General features: G+C 43.1%; 1 protein-coding gene across 7 annotated transcripts in view; it reads right to left on the bottom strand.

Moving 5' to 3' along the window:
- Positions 1-12,291, bottom strand: part of CDC42BPA (CDC42 binding protein kinase alpha) — a 334,018-nt gene that overhangs the window by 168,368 nt on the left and 153,359 nt on the right. For all 7 annotated transcript variants that reach the window (XM_090047507.1, XM_090047449.1, XM_090047476.1 and 4 more), the window contains exon 5: positions 11,270-11,418. In XM_090047507.1, the coding sequence (XP_089903633.1) occupies positions 11,270-11,418 (149 nt within the window). The remainder of the gene's footprint in view (positions 1-11,269; positions 11,419-12,291) is intronic.

Genomic DNA, 12,291 nt, shown 5'->3' with positions numbered 1-12,291 from the left:
TACCAAAAGCTGGCATATTTGACTCCCACTTGTGTCAACTTGACTCAAAAATAGTTACTAACCTTTTGGATGTGCCTTTCACCTTAGAATTTTTCACTTAGGCAAATTAACAATCAAGAAAAACAGGATACACCCAGAAGACAGCAAACTACTGACTTAGCAAGTCAAAAATGTATATGCTGACATCAAAGCTTATAGTTGAAAAATGAAGTGTATCCTGGAAGGATCCTGAATTCTTTGATGTCTGCTAACTAAAAAGAAACATGTCAGGGATGACCACAAGAGGATTTTTACTGAGGGCAAGGTGGGACCCTCCTGGGAAAAGCAAGACAGTGGCAAGCTTGATTGGGAAGGGGGCAGTTCTTTCATTCTTTTTAACAGATTTCTACCCTGATGTGAGGTCTCTTTTAGTAAGGAGGTCACCTTCACAGAGAATTCAAGTGCTCCATTTTTCTAATATAGTTCAATTTAAAAAATAAATTTTAGAACAGTAACTGATATTAAGAAAACGAATGAAATAAGTTTAGGTGTATTTGTGATTTAAAAAATGTCACAGTACAGTCCATTCCACACAAAATATAGAAAAACGCATAGAAATCGAGAAATAAAGTAAAACTGAGCAGGAGGCATGTATTCCCTCAGAGTATTCATGAGTTATATATGCCTATCAGTTGCATATTTATCTTTTCACATGTAAACAGGGAACATTTATGAATAGCTAGAAACTGAGAATTCTCCTCCCATGCTTAGTTGAAGTTCAGTAGAATAAACCAAAAAATGTGTTTCAGAATCTTTCCAAAATATTTCCTCAGTAAGGAGGTATAACAAGGTTTGTCACACAGCACAAAGAAAAATGTCCAACTTTTGTGAACACACAGTAGCACGCAAGTGTCATTTTTGTTTTATATTAACAGTCACTTTGTGGTAGTCAGGAGGATCATGAAGCTGGGAGCTGATGTTCCTAAGTCCTAGTATGTACTTTAGCACTGAGTCACTGTACAGCAGGCTTGTCCAACATGTGGCCCACCAAGCCATTTTCTGAGGCCCAAGGTCCCTCGTTTGGGACAGGCAGGTGGGGGAGGGGAGAGGAGCTGCTCACCCCCGTGGGGCCGGGCTCTCATGACCTCCCATGTCACGTGGACCGGGTCCTGCCGCTGCCCCGAGTGCTGTGCGGCATGGGGCTGCCCCGGCCACACCTGATGGGATGAGCTGGGGACAGCACTCACTTTTACTCGTCTCCTGCTCAGCCCTTGCCCCTGGCGTCCCGCCTGCCTCCCGGGACCTGCTGGGCTTGGCAGCCTTGGGGTGGGGCGGGGCAGGAATGGGGCATGGCGCCCAGCGCAGGCAGTCAGCAGGACAGCCCTGGGGGGGCCTTGGCAGGTGGTGTCCTGGCGTTTCCTCTGGGGGGCAAGGCGGTGGAAGCCGGTGTCCGCCAGGTCCTGCGCTCCAGGCTTGCAGCACTGAGGCCACCGGGGCTGTGTGTGTGGGCACCCGGGCACCATGGTGAGTGGGGCCGTGCGGGCGGGTGCGCAAGGGGCTTCAGTGCAGCAGCTGCCTCACTCCGGGCCCCTTTGGGCAGTGCCAGCTCGTGGGGCTGCACTGCTTGGGGGCGGCCCGGGAGGAGAGCGGGGATCCTTGCTCCCTGTGACTGGGCCAGGTGCTGCTCTCCTGCCATGGCAGCTGCCTGCACCCTCCCGGGGACCGTTTGCCTTCGCCACAGGGAAGCACGGAGGAGCGGAGTGGCCCGTGTTCACCTGAGGCCTTCCCCTGCCAGAAACTGCCCTGGGCAGACGAGGCCTGAGACCCTGCCAGGCTGGGAACCAGCTTCGCTCCCTCAGTTCTGCCATCCCACATCTCGCGCGTTGGCTGGGCCCCAGCCATGTCTGCCCAAGCACTGCCAAGACTCTGGGCAGCAGCTGCTGGTGTGGGCAAGGCCTGGAGAAGCAGTGGCATAGGCGGCCCCTTGGCTTGTGTGAGAGCACTGGCTACATTGGTTTGGTCACATATTTTAACACAGCTGTCAAATATCTTCTGGGGTTGCCTTCAAATGGTGGTCGTAGTAGGCAGAAGGGGGGCCCCAACTGTTGGGATGGCTGATACAGGACATCATTTGCTGTAGTTTGTCACTAGCGGAGCACAGGTCGGGGTTTATGCCAGCTTTGCCTTATTTCAGGCTTGTCCATCGTACGGCCCGCAGGGTGATAAAATACGAATATGGCACGTCAGCCCATCGGGCAATAAAAAGTTCATGATCCGGCCCCACATTCAAGAAGGTTGGACACCCCTGCTGTACAGCATCAAGTTTTGAGAGGCACAGTATAGAACTTTGCAGACCAAAGGAAGAAGAGGACAAAGGTGGCTTCAAGCCAGCCTTCAAACCTCAGGGTCTGGAGCTTCTCTAGGACCTGATGATGTACCTGAGAGTACATTAGGGAGAAGTCCCTAATGTAATTAAGATAGCCCCTGTGGCTAAAGAAATGACAGCATGACAGGTCACAATCCTCCTTGGGCTTCTGCCCCACCTTGGCACATTCCTTCCCTGTCTACCATTAGTCTGACATGTTCCTTTGCCACGGTTTGTAACAGTTCCACTAACCATATTCTGTAGTTTTTGAGGGAAATTCTCTTTCCTCACAGACCAGGGCTTTTAGGGTCCTTTTACAAGACATACAGGAGCTGGAGCAGGATTGAGGATCTCTGTCTCAATTTTCCCATGTGTAATACAGGGAAAACACTTACCTTCTTACATCATAGAGAGCTGAGAATTAATGAGTTAAAAAGTGCAATGTGGTTTCAACATATAAAGCTATATATATAGATAGATGTATATAGATATATATCTAGATCTATTGATAGCTAGCTAACTATATATTATTATGAGAATGACACAGAATAGAGCTTCTTCTGAACCCCACTGACTTCAAAATGCCTTAATGCTCTCATTTACAGGATCAGGTACTAGGTTAATAATTAGTATATATGGGACGAAAGCCATGGGTTTCAAAAACAGTGCTGTACATAATCATGGCAAATATAGGATCACAGGAAACTAGGGCTGAATGGGACTTCATGAGGTCATCTAGTCCAGCCCCCTACTTAAGACAAGATTGCTTTGGCTAAACCATCCCATCCAACCATCTATCTAACTCAGGGCTGTCCAACTTCTAAGTGACTGGGGGCTGCATGCCACTTTGGCTGCATGAGCAGGAGCCATGCTAATTGGAGCAATGGGCCCCCTGGGCCACAGTTCCCCTCCCCCCACTTGTACCATATGCACAGGTAACTCCTCCATCCCTTACCACCACTCTGCATGTGCAGGTGACCATTGTACTGTGCATGCAGACAGCACCCCCACCTTGGCACCACAGCATGGGTTCTCTGTGCCCCCAACTGCTGCACCATGCCCATGACTGCTGCCTCCACTTCTCTGCAACACATGCATGGGCAAGCCTACCTCAGCTCTATCACTGCACCATGTTGCATGATACCCCTGGCACTGTGGGCTACGCCATCTTGCCCCATGGGGCGGAAACAGGAAACAAAAACTGAGGCAGAGAGTAGCAGCCTACACGTAGAGTAGAAACCTACAAATGCCCTACTTACAGGCAAAAAGTTCTTCCTAATTTCCAACCTAAGTTTCCTGTGCTGCAGTTTGAGGCCATTGCTTTGAGTCCTGTCCCAAAGGGCCATAAAGAAAAGTCCATCTGTATTCTCTTTGTAATTGCCCTTCAGGCATCTAAAAATCCCCTCTTATTCTTTTCTTCTCCAGACCTTTCAGCCTTTCCTCGTAAGTATTGCTTCCCAGGCCCCTAATCATTTTTGTTGCCCTCTGCTGGACTCTTTCCAATCTGTCCACATCTTTCTTGAAGTTGAAGGCCCCAAACTGGACACAGCACTCTAAATGAAGCTTCACCAGTGCTGAATAGAACAGAAGAATCACTTCCCTTGATTTGTAAGTGGCACTTCTGTTAATACAACCTACTATTGGCTAATACTCAGCTTATGGTCTACTGTAACATCCAGGTCCTTTTCTGCAGCCTAGCCAATCATTCCCTGGTCTGTATTTGTGTGCAGTATTATTCTGTCCTTAGCGCAAGACTGTGCACTTGTCCTCAGTGAATTTTATCTAATCAACTGCAAATCATTTTTCCATTCTTTTCAGGCCATTCTGGATCCCAGCCTTACCTTTCAGTGTCTGCAACTCCCCCCAACTCGGTTTGCAACTTTGATAAATATGCACTCAATTCTATCATCCAAATCATTACTTAATATGTTAAATAATACTGGACCCAGGACAGACCCTGGGGAAGCCTCACTTGATCCTATTGAACTTTTGATGCCATAGTGTGATGCTTATTTTCTTTCTTTCTTTTTTGTGAATGCATTTTTTCCCTTATTAACTTTCTGTAGTCAGATAATGCTAAACAAGGCCCAGCTGGACAAATGACACAGGCCACAAACTGAATGACTTTCCTCAAACAGACTCTTCAACCTAAGATAATTTCCTTTTCTTTTGCTGACAAATCCTTACCCTTTCTGCAATCCTGCTTGTCCCAATATTCATGACATCTGCTTCCTCCCCAGCTCCCAGACTGAACTCATTTTCCTCCTTCCATCTTGTCTATATTTAGATGCGTCTGCACATAGAACTTGGCCCATAAGAGGATGAACAGACCATGCTAATTTTCTATTTAACGGACTAAAGCATTGGAAGTGCAGACATTTTATAAATGGATAAATATTATTTCTATATAAAGAACAACTTCCTTGTAATGAAGCAACCTAAATCCTCAAAATGCTTTACAAATATTAACCAATTAATCAATTATACCCCTTTGTAATATAAATGTTGTGATATCTGTTTCACTGTTTCAGATGGGTAGATTTATGTAAAGCGCGTTTAAATGCATAGTTCAAAAGCATGCTTCAACTGAGTGGAAGAACTGGAAACCAAACCCTAACAACCCTCGTTTTCTCTTCTCTTTTGATATTATATTTCACTATTTGGAATTAAATGTAATATTAAAGGCTTTTCTGATTTCCCATTGGAAGGAAATATTGGTTTTAAAATGAAATGAGAGGTTTTATTGTTAAATAACTATAACTTCAGAGGTCAAATTCTTTCACAGAAGTCCCACTGGATACAGAGAGTAGTTCTGTGCATAATCTAAGGGTAGAATTTGGACTTGAAGATAAGAGGCATATTTCAAAATAGATCTCTTAGCACCCACAGGACAGCATTTCTCTAGAAATGAAATCCTTGATGTCTATTATTAAAGTAGTTGTTCTCAACCTTTTTAGACTCAAGACACCCTTCAACAGATTTGGGGCACCCCTCAGAAAACATTAACTCAATTTTTAACTACAGAAAAATATTAAAACAATTCTTCTGTTGCAAAGAACTCAGAAAACCCACAATAGGTCAGAGTGTTATTGACACTATGGATTCCTATTTGAAATCTCTGGGTTTATTTTATGAATCACGTTTGCACACGTTGCGTGACACCACATGGCACCATGGCTGAGAATCACTGTAGCAGAGGAAAGTTTAAATACATAGTTCTACGTAGTTCATTGTTCTAAAACAGATGCATATACAGTGAATCTCTTGGCAAGAGTCTCCTTGGGTGTGTGAGTTCTGGCAGGGGGCTCAGGGCCATGCAAATACTGGCAAGGAGGCACCAGGTTCTGGGAATCCAGGACCTGAGCCAGGACTCATGCGGCCTCATGTCTCCTTGCTTTGGAAGCATGGGTTCATGCAGGTCCCAGTGTGGAGTTATGGGGCCGGGGCCATGCAGATCCTGGCACAGAGCGCTGGGGAGTCCCCAGGAACTGGGCCGTTCCATGCCTCCATCCCAGGGTGGCAAGGAGAGTTGGGGCAGAAAGGAACCCAGGGAATCCCTGGGCATGGAGAATGTTCTCTCTCATCGGCCCACATCAGGTCCCTGACTGGTGCAGGACAACAGATGATATGTGTTTCGTCCAATGAAGTGGATCAACTGTGATGGGATACGTCCCGCCACAGTTGATCCACTTCATTTGGCAACATCTGTTTCTACCCTCTGATCTCCTTCTCCTGCCTGATCAGTTGTTCCACTCTCTCCCCCCTGCTCTCCCGTTTCCTGCTGTTCTATCCATTGCTCTTTTCTCTCCCTGTCCGAGTTGTTGCTCTGCCCTCTCCTCCCTGCCTTATCTGTCACTGTTGTCCCTGCTTCTTGTGGCTATGTGATGTGCCACTTGTGGTTGGCCACTCTTGTTCTAATTACAATTAAAGTGAAACATCCTCAGTACAGATATAAGGAAATCTTTGGAAATAAAATGATTGTTATTATTACTATACCAGCATCCATTAGCTTTATCAATCTGCTTCAGCATCTGCAATTTATGAAGTGGCCTTCTGGGCTTCTATCTCCCTACAGTAAAAGCTTTCCAAGAACCACCCCAAAATATTTATAAATAAGCAAATAATGCAAGGACAACAAAACTGAATGAGGGCTGTAACATTTACCATTGTTTCAATTAGAATAGGACCCCTTCTCTCTTTTAAGAGGGGTCTCAAACTGTGTGAAGATGATTACTTTATCAAATATAATCTAAAAAATGGACAGAAAGCAAAAATACTACTAAATAAATGTATATAGCAGTGCACCTTTGAGTGCATGTCACTTTAAGGGCCAAGTCAGGCAGCCAGCACGTGTCTGACAGCTGCAGCCATTCTGAGAGCTAGATAAATAAAGGCTGCAGTTTGTTGCTACCAGCCCAAGTGGAAACATCACCTGGCTGAGCTGCAGAAGGAACACTAGGAGGTAAGGGCTTATGGGAGCTTATGGGGATGGCTAGGAGGTTTTTGGTCCTGGGCATGACCTAAAACTGTACCCTGCCAGGGACAGGTGGCGTGGGAGCCCCCAGGAAATGCCAGGCCAGTTACCACCCCAGTGAAAGGTGGGTTGGAGCACCTTAATAACCCCTGGCCCTCATCTTCAGGTGAGTTACATCTAGCAAGTGGGGCCAGGCATGGTTGAGGCCACCTGAGCCCACATGGGATTGAGACCCCGGAGACCGCAGGAGGGGATAGACGTGTAGTCCCAGAGAGGGGGGTGGTAGCATGTTCCCAGGGATGGGACAGGTGTATAGCCCTAGGGAAGAGAGCATAGTTGTGTGGGCCCATACAGAGGAGGGTTGAATGGCAGTAGGCCTGAAGGGCTGTGTGTTAGGGGAGCTGAACAGGGAGTAGGCCTCAAGGGCAGTCCCAGGGGTGGGTTGAATAGGGCTGAACTTGGAGTAAGCCTGAAGGGCAGCACAAGGGCCAGCCCTGTGAGTAGTTGATTGTGAGGATGATAAGAACACCTCAAGGTGGGGCATGGTAGATGCCCTAGAGTGGGCATAATAGGAACCCCATGTGTGGCAAAGACTCAAAAGATCCAGATTTAGATTAATCTATATGTGCAACATTATTTTAATTCAAAGACTAATTAAAAATTCCAAGCTCTGGAAACAGCACTAATTCCCTGTGTTCATAATAACATTACGTTCATGTTGCTATACATGCAGCAATGAAGTCTAACTACCTAACTCTAGGCAGCAAGAGTTTAACACTAACCTTCTAAATACTTCATGATGCATGGAAGTAGAATCTCACAATATGTACCAGAGAGAATGATTTACTCCTAACTATGCTAGAAGCAGATAACCTTTTTAAAGCCAAATTAGTATTAAAATGCATACAGATGTTTTTCCATTACATAAGTAAAAAAGGACCTGTAAACTTTTTTGTTTATGAATATATTATATAGTTGATATTGCTTTGCGTGTATAAAATCAGATATTCTACAAGGCTATCACTTACGCAAGGCAGCCTCAAGACAAGGCAGTATTTAAACTTGGCCTACAACCAAAAAGAACATCAGGGAATTGAATTAATCAAAATCAATAAATTAAACAGGTATCAAAGATAAAGATGGGCCTTACATGAGTAAAGATTACTCAAATCAGGAAGAAAGTCTATGTGCAAACATATACCATTTAGGTCAATTTGTATGGCCTCATTTTTTTTCTGAGTGCCAGTCACAGGAGCTCTTAGTGACATTTTTAATGAAAAATGAATGAGTGGCTTGCACCAGAACTAAAGTAGCTCATTTATGTATTAAAGAAAATATAATTAAATGACAGCTAGAACTTATGAGCCTGACTAAACAAACAGTTGACATTACAGAACCTGTTCCCAGAAATGCATTTCTCAGAGCAAAATATCACTATTAATTTTGATAGCAAATATTTTCAGATGTTTCTGCCACATAGCACAAAAATGGTTATGTAAATAACAGAAATATGAAATCAAAATAGTAATATGAAATTAAAAGCAAACAAAGTAACAAGTTAAGTTAGTATAAAAAGTAATGTTATTTTCAGTTCATATGATTTTTTCTGGGAGGGGGGAGAAGTGTTTTCAAGCCCCCATCTGAAACGTCAAGGACACTTAACAGTTTTCTCCATTTCCTGTCTACCTTCTACAGTTTGTGTACTTCCAACTAAGGATTCATTCCAACATCCAGCAATACTGGTTCAGAAATAGCTTCAGGTCTTGCAGCATGAAGATGAGGAACTCCTGCAACAGTTTCTAGTTTAAGAAACCCAATAATGCTAAGGTTTATATTTCATGTCTGGGTTTTGGGCAGTCCTGTCTGGCAAGAGAACAATGACTTGTATGTAACACTAGGTTTATCTTGCAGGTTAACTGTAGTGATGATCAAACTTTCCCAAACAAACCTATGCTCCCCTATGGCTAGAAAATAAACATAGCTACCATCAGCAGAATAATGCAGGAGAAACATAGGTGTGTGGAAGAAAGAGTTCTTATGGCAAAGACTGGGGTTAATGTGAAAATGTATCTGAAATGAACTAGGACACAAAAAATACCAATAATTCTAACTAATGATATCAAAATAACCTTGAAAGAAAGATGCTGGAAATCTGATGTTTCTAGTTCACTAGTTACCATTCAGTTCAAATCCCTATGCATATTGCCTTCCCAGCAGAAGCATTGCCACTACAGCTGTTACATTATCACTTTCTATTAATATTTCTTCTCTTGTCTCTCCTCTGTCCTCCATGTCCTACAACATGCCCCCCAAAAAGAGGTGGCCACTGGGGTTATTCTCTCCGGAAAAGTGTTCCTGGCACTTGCACGTGTTTTCTTCTCTTGCTTTAACAGCTGCAAACATCTCAATAAAGTAACAGGGAAATGGGTCACATTTCAAAGGCTGATCAGTTAACATTTACTTAAGCCTCTGCTGCATTTTTCATTTTCACAAAAACGCCTTTTTTTTCTGACAACCACTTTGCATTACAGCTGCATTAGTGATAAAAAAAAAAATACTGTTTTGGACTGTCCTTAAAGACAAGTTTTATGTATATTTTAGAGTTGGCCTCATGGGCAAAGCTTCAAATAGTACAACAAAAAGGAATGAGTCCTTTTGAAATATGCACTAGCAGGTTAACATGCTCAGACATGTATTCTTACTTCAAATCCATCAGTTTTATTGCTCTAAACAAGCAGCAAGATGGCATTTAATTTTGTATCAAAAGTTTACATGCACATCTACTTTATTTTGGGGGCATTAACAAAAAGCATGCATTTTTTAGATGACCACCACGCCAGTCTAAACTCTGCCTTCATTCAATAAGGACACTCCAATAGAGAAATGGACTGGAGATTTCAAAGAGCTATCCAAACACCTGCAGTAACCTGCTACAATGCAAAAAGAAACCCAACTCTGTGACTGCACAGTCCTAGTGGTCACCTACCAAACAACACTGGAACCTCTCAGAAGAATTAAACAACTACCAGCCTATGCTTGACAAAAGTCAGACCTTGAGAGAAATATTTCCAGCCCCTCCGCTCCTGGCCTTCAAACAGCCCCCTAACCTTGTCCAACTTATCATCAGTCCCCACTGCCCAACAGACATAAAGTAGGGCCCAGCCTTGCCTTGGCATACATGCTTAACCTTTCACCATATCTATCTCCACTGCCACTACAATTGACACCCCATCACAAAAACTGCAGTATCCATGGTTCCACACAAACTTTTCCAAAAATGTGATATACCTGGATCCAGTGCACCAAATGCCTTCACAGCAACTATGTGGGTGAAACTGAACAGCAACTATGCAGCAGAATGAATTGTCACAGAAAAAAATATAAAGGACAGACACACATACACTATTAGGAGCAAATTTCTCACAGAACAACCACTCCCTCTCTGACCTTGCCAGCCTCGTATTCGTGGGAAACTACCTAACACCTTCTGGCCACATTGGGAGAAGGAGTCAGATCAGATTGAATGGTCAGTTGGTAATGGAGCTTATACTAGAAACAGCCCTTAGTACAAGTTTTTTTTGAAAAATGCAAACTCAACTGTATGCTATTTTAGCCGAAGTCTGTAACTTTTATTGTTACCTTCAGCAACAGCAGAGTTAGCTCAATACTAAGCACTTTTAGAGATTTCACCTTCTTTCTTTAGGTAACACCTTCTCATCATTCTGCCCATGGTATTGATACTGCTGGTAACGAAAGGGCTGTTTTAAAAGTGATGGCAAGAGAAGTTCTTTTTTACAGAGTGGAATAATCAGCTACTTAAACGCCACCTGAGAGTTGACATTAAACTCAATTTTCAAAACATTTTCCTTTGAAAACCATCTAAAATGTTTTAGTTTTCAGTTTTTTGTGCATATTCAACCAGTTGAGCTAAGGAAGGATTCAAGAAAAAACAAATAAATAAAAATGGCCAAATCCAGTGTAATGCTTTCAGTTCTTCATATACAGAAGACACTAATCAAGAAATACTTTCCAAACATAAAACCTGATTATGCAATTTGAACCCTGCAGAAAGACTGCAAAGAGTCCATGCTAATAAACCATATTACAGAAGCTTAGCTGTATTTTATTATACATTTACATCTAATCAATAAAACATAAAAGCAGAACTAGAAAAAGCCAGTGGCCATGGTTCTACATGTTTTGTGTTATTCCTAAAGTGCTAAACAGCCAAAAGATGATGAAATATGGCCACTAATATAGCAGTTATGGTTACATACAGTATCTTTGCTTAGTCTTTCCATTTGTCAATGGAGATTACTCATCTAAAATCTCACCCTCAGGTAAAATTCCACTTCAATTCAACAGTAATATTGCTTGAATTAGGATTGTGGGAGTTGGTCCATAATTTACAGTATTAAAGTCAACTCTATTTGCATGCTAGATCACCTTACCTGTGGACATAATGTAACTGATGTACGGAATCAATCGCTATCACCATTTCAGCCAAATAAAAACGAGCCATATCTTCAGGTAACCTGTCCTCAAACTTGCTGAGTAGGGTGAGCAGATCTCCACCAACATAATAATCCATAACCAGGTACTATGATTAAAGGGAAGAGGGGGGTGGTCACAGACATAAAGAAAAAAACTTTTTATTGAATGAATTAAGGAATAACCAAAACAAATTTAAGTATAGCAGTGTTGGATTGCAAAAATGCCTGTATTTAGTCAAATGCAAGACAAGCCTTAACCCACAGTTGGCATGGGGAAAAAGGCCCCTTGTCTTAATAATCACATACAAGGAGATCTCACTAAACACATTGTCTCTCATTAAACTGTTGCCAAATACAGCATGCACTCAGTAACAGAAACCAAATATGAAGTTGATTACATGCAGCCAACACTGAGCATGACTATAAAACATGTGGCTCACACTGGACAAACAAACTGATGGGAACCTTTTTTTTTCCCCCCTGCATGGGGCCTTAAAAAAACCAAGCAGTTGTTCTCCCAGGAGGGAATAAATACCAGCTCTAGAGGTGCAGCAATACCAAGCAAACACTTGTCGGAGCTTGCTTTGGCTTCTCCACCTTCTCTTAGTGCCAAAAATGCTGATGGGAACCTTTCTTTTCTTTTCTTTTTTTTTTTTTGGGAAGAGATGCTGTTGTATTCCAGGTCAAATTAGCCAAATCAAGTCCAAATCCTTTCAACTGAGCAAAACTCAATCACTCAAACACCAGATGTGGCACTACAACCAGCAAGTATCCTCCACCCGAGACTTTTCAGCTTGGGGCTTCAGATACTACCAAATCCACTGCCAGGCATCCTACATGCAGGCCCAAGCCCAGAGGCTTGGAGTTCGGATGACCCTAAGTCTCACCTCCCCTTAGCCTATGGCCACAGGAGCAAGCTAGGGAGAAGTTCCTCATTTCCATAAAATAGACATGTAGCTGAAATCCTCCAGCTGGAAGAT

The sequence above is a fragment of the Crocodylus siamensis genome, chromosome 1 (genome assembly GCF_052110815.1).
Source record: "Crocodylus siamensis isolate JL-2025a chromosome 1, ASM5211081v1, whole genome shotgun sequence".
Lineage (NCBI taxonomy): Eukaryota > Metazoa > Chordata > Crocodylia > Crocodylidae > Crocodylus > Crocodylus siamensis.
Note: the sequence above shows the minus strand (reverse complement) of the source record. Positions and strands in the feature narration are given on the sequence as shown.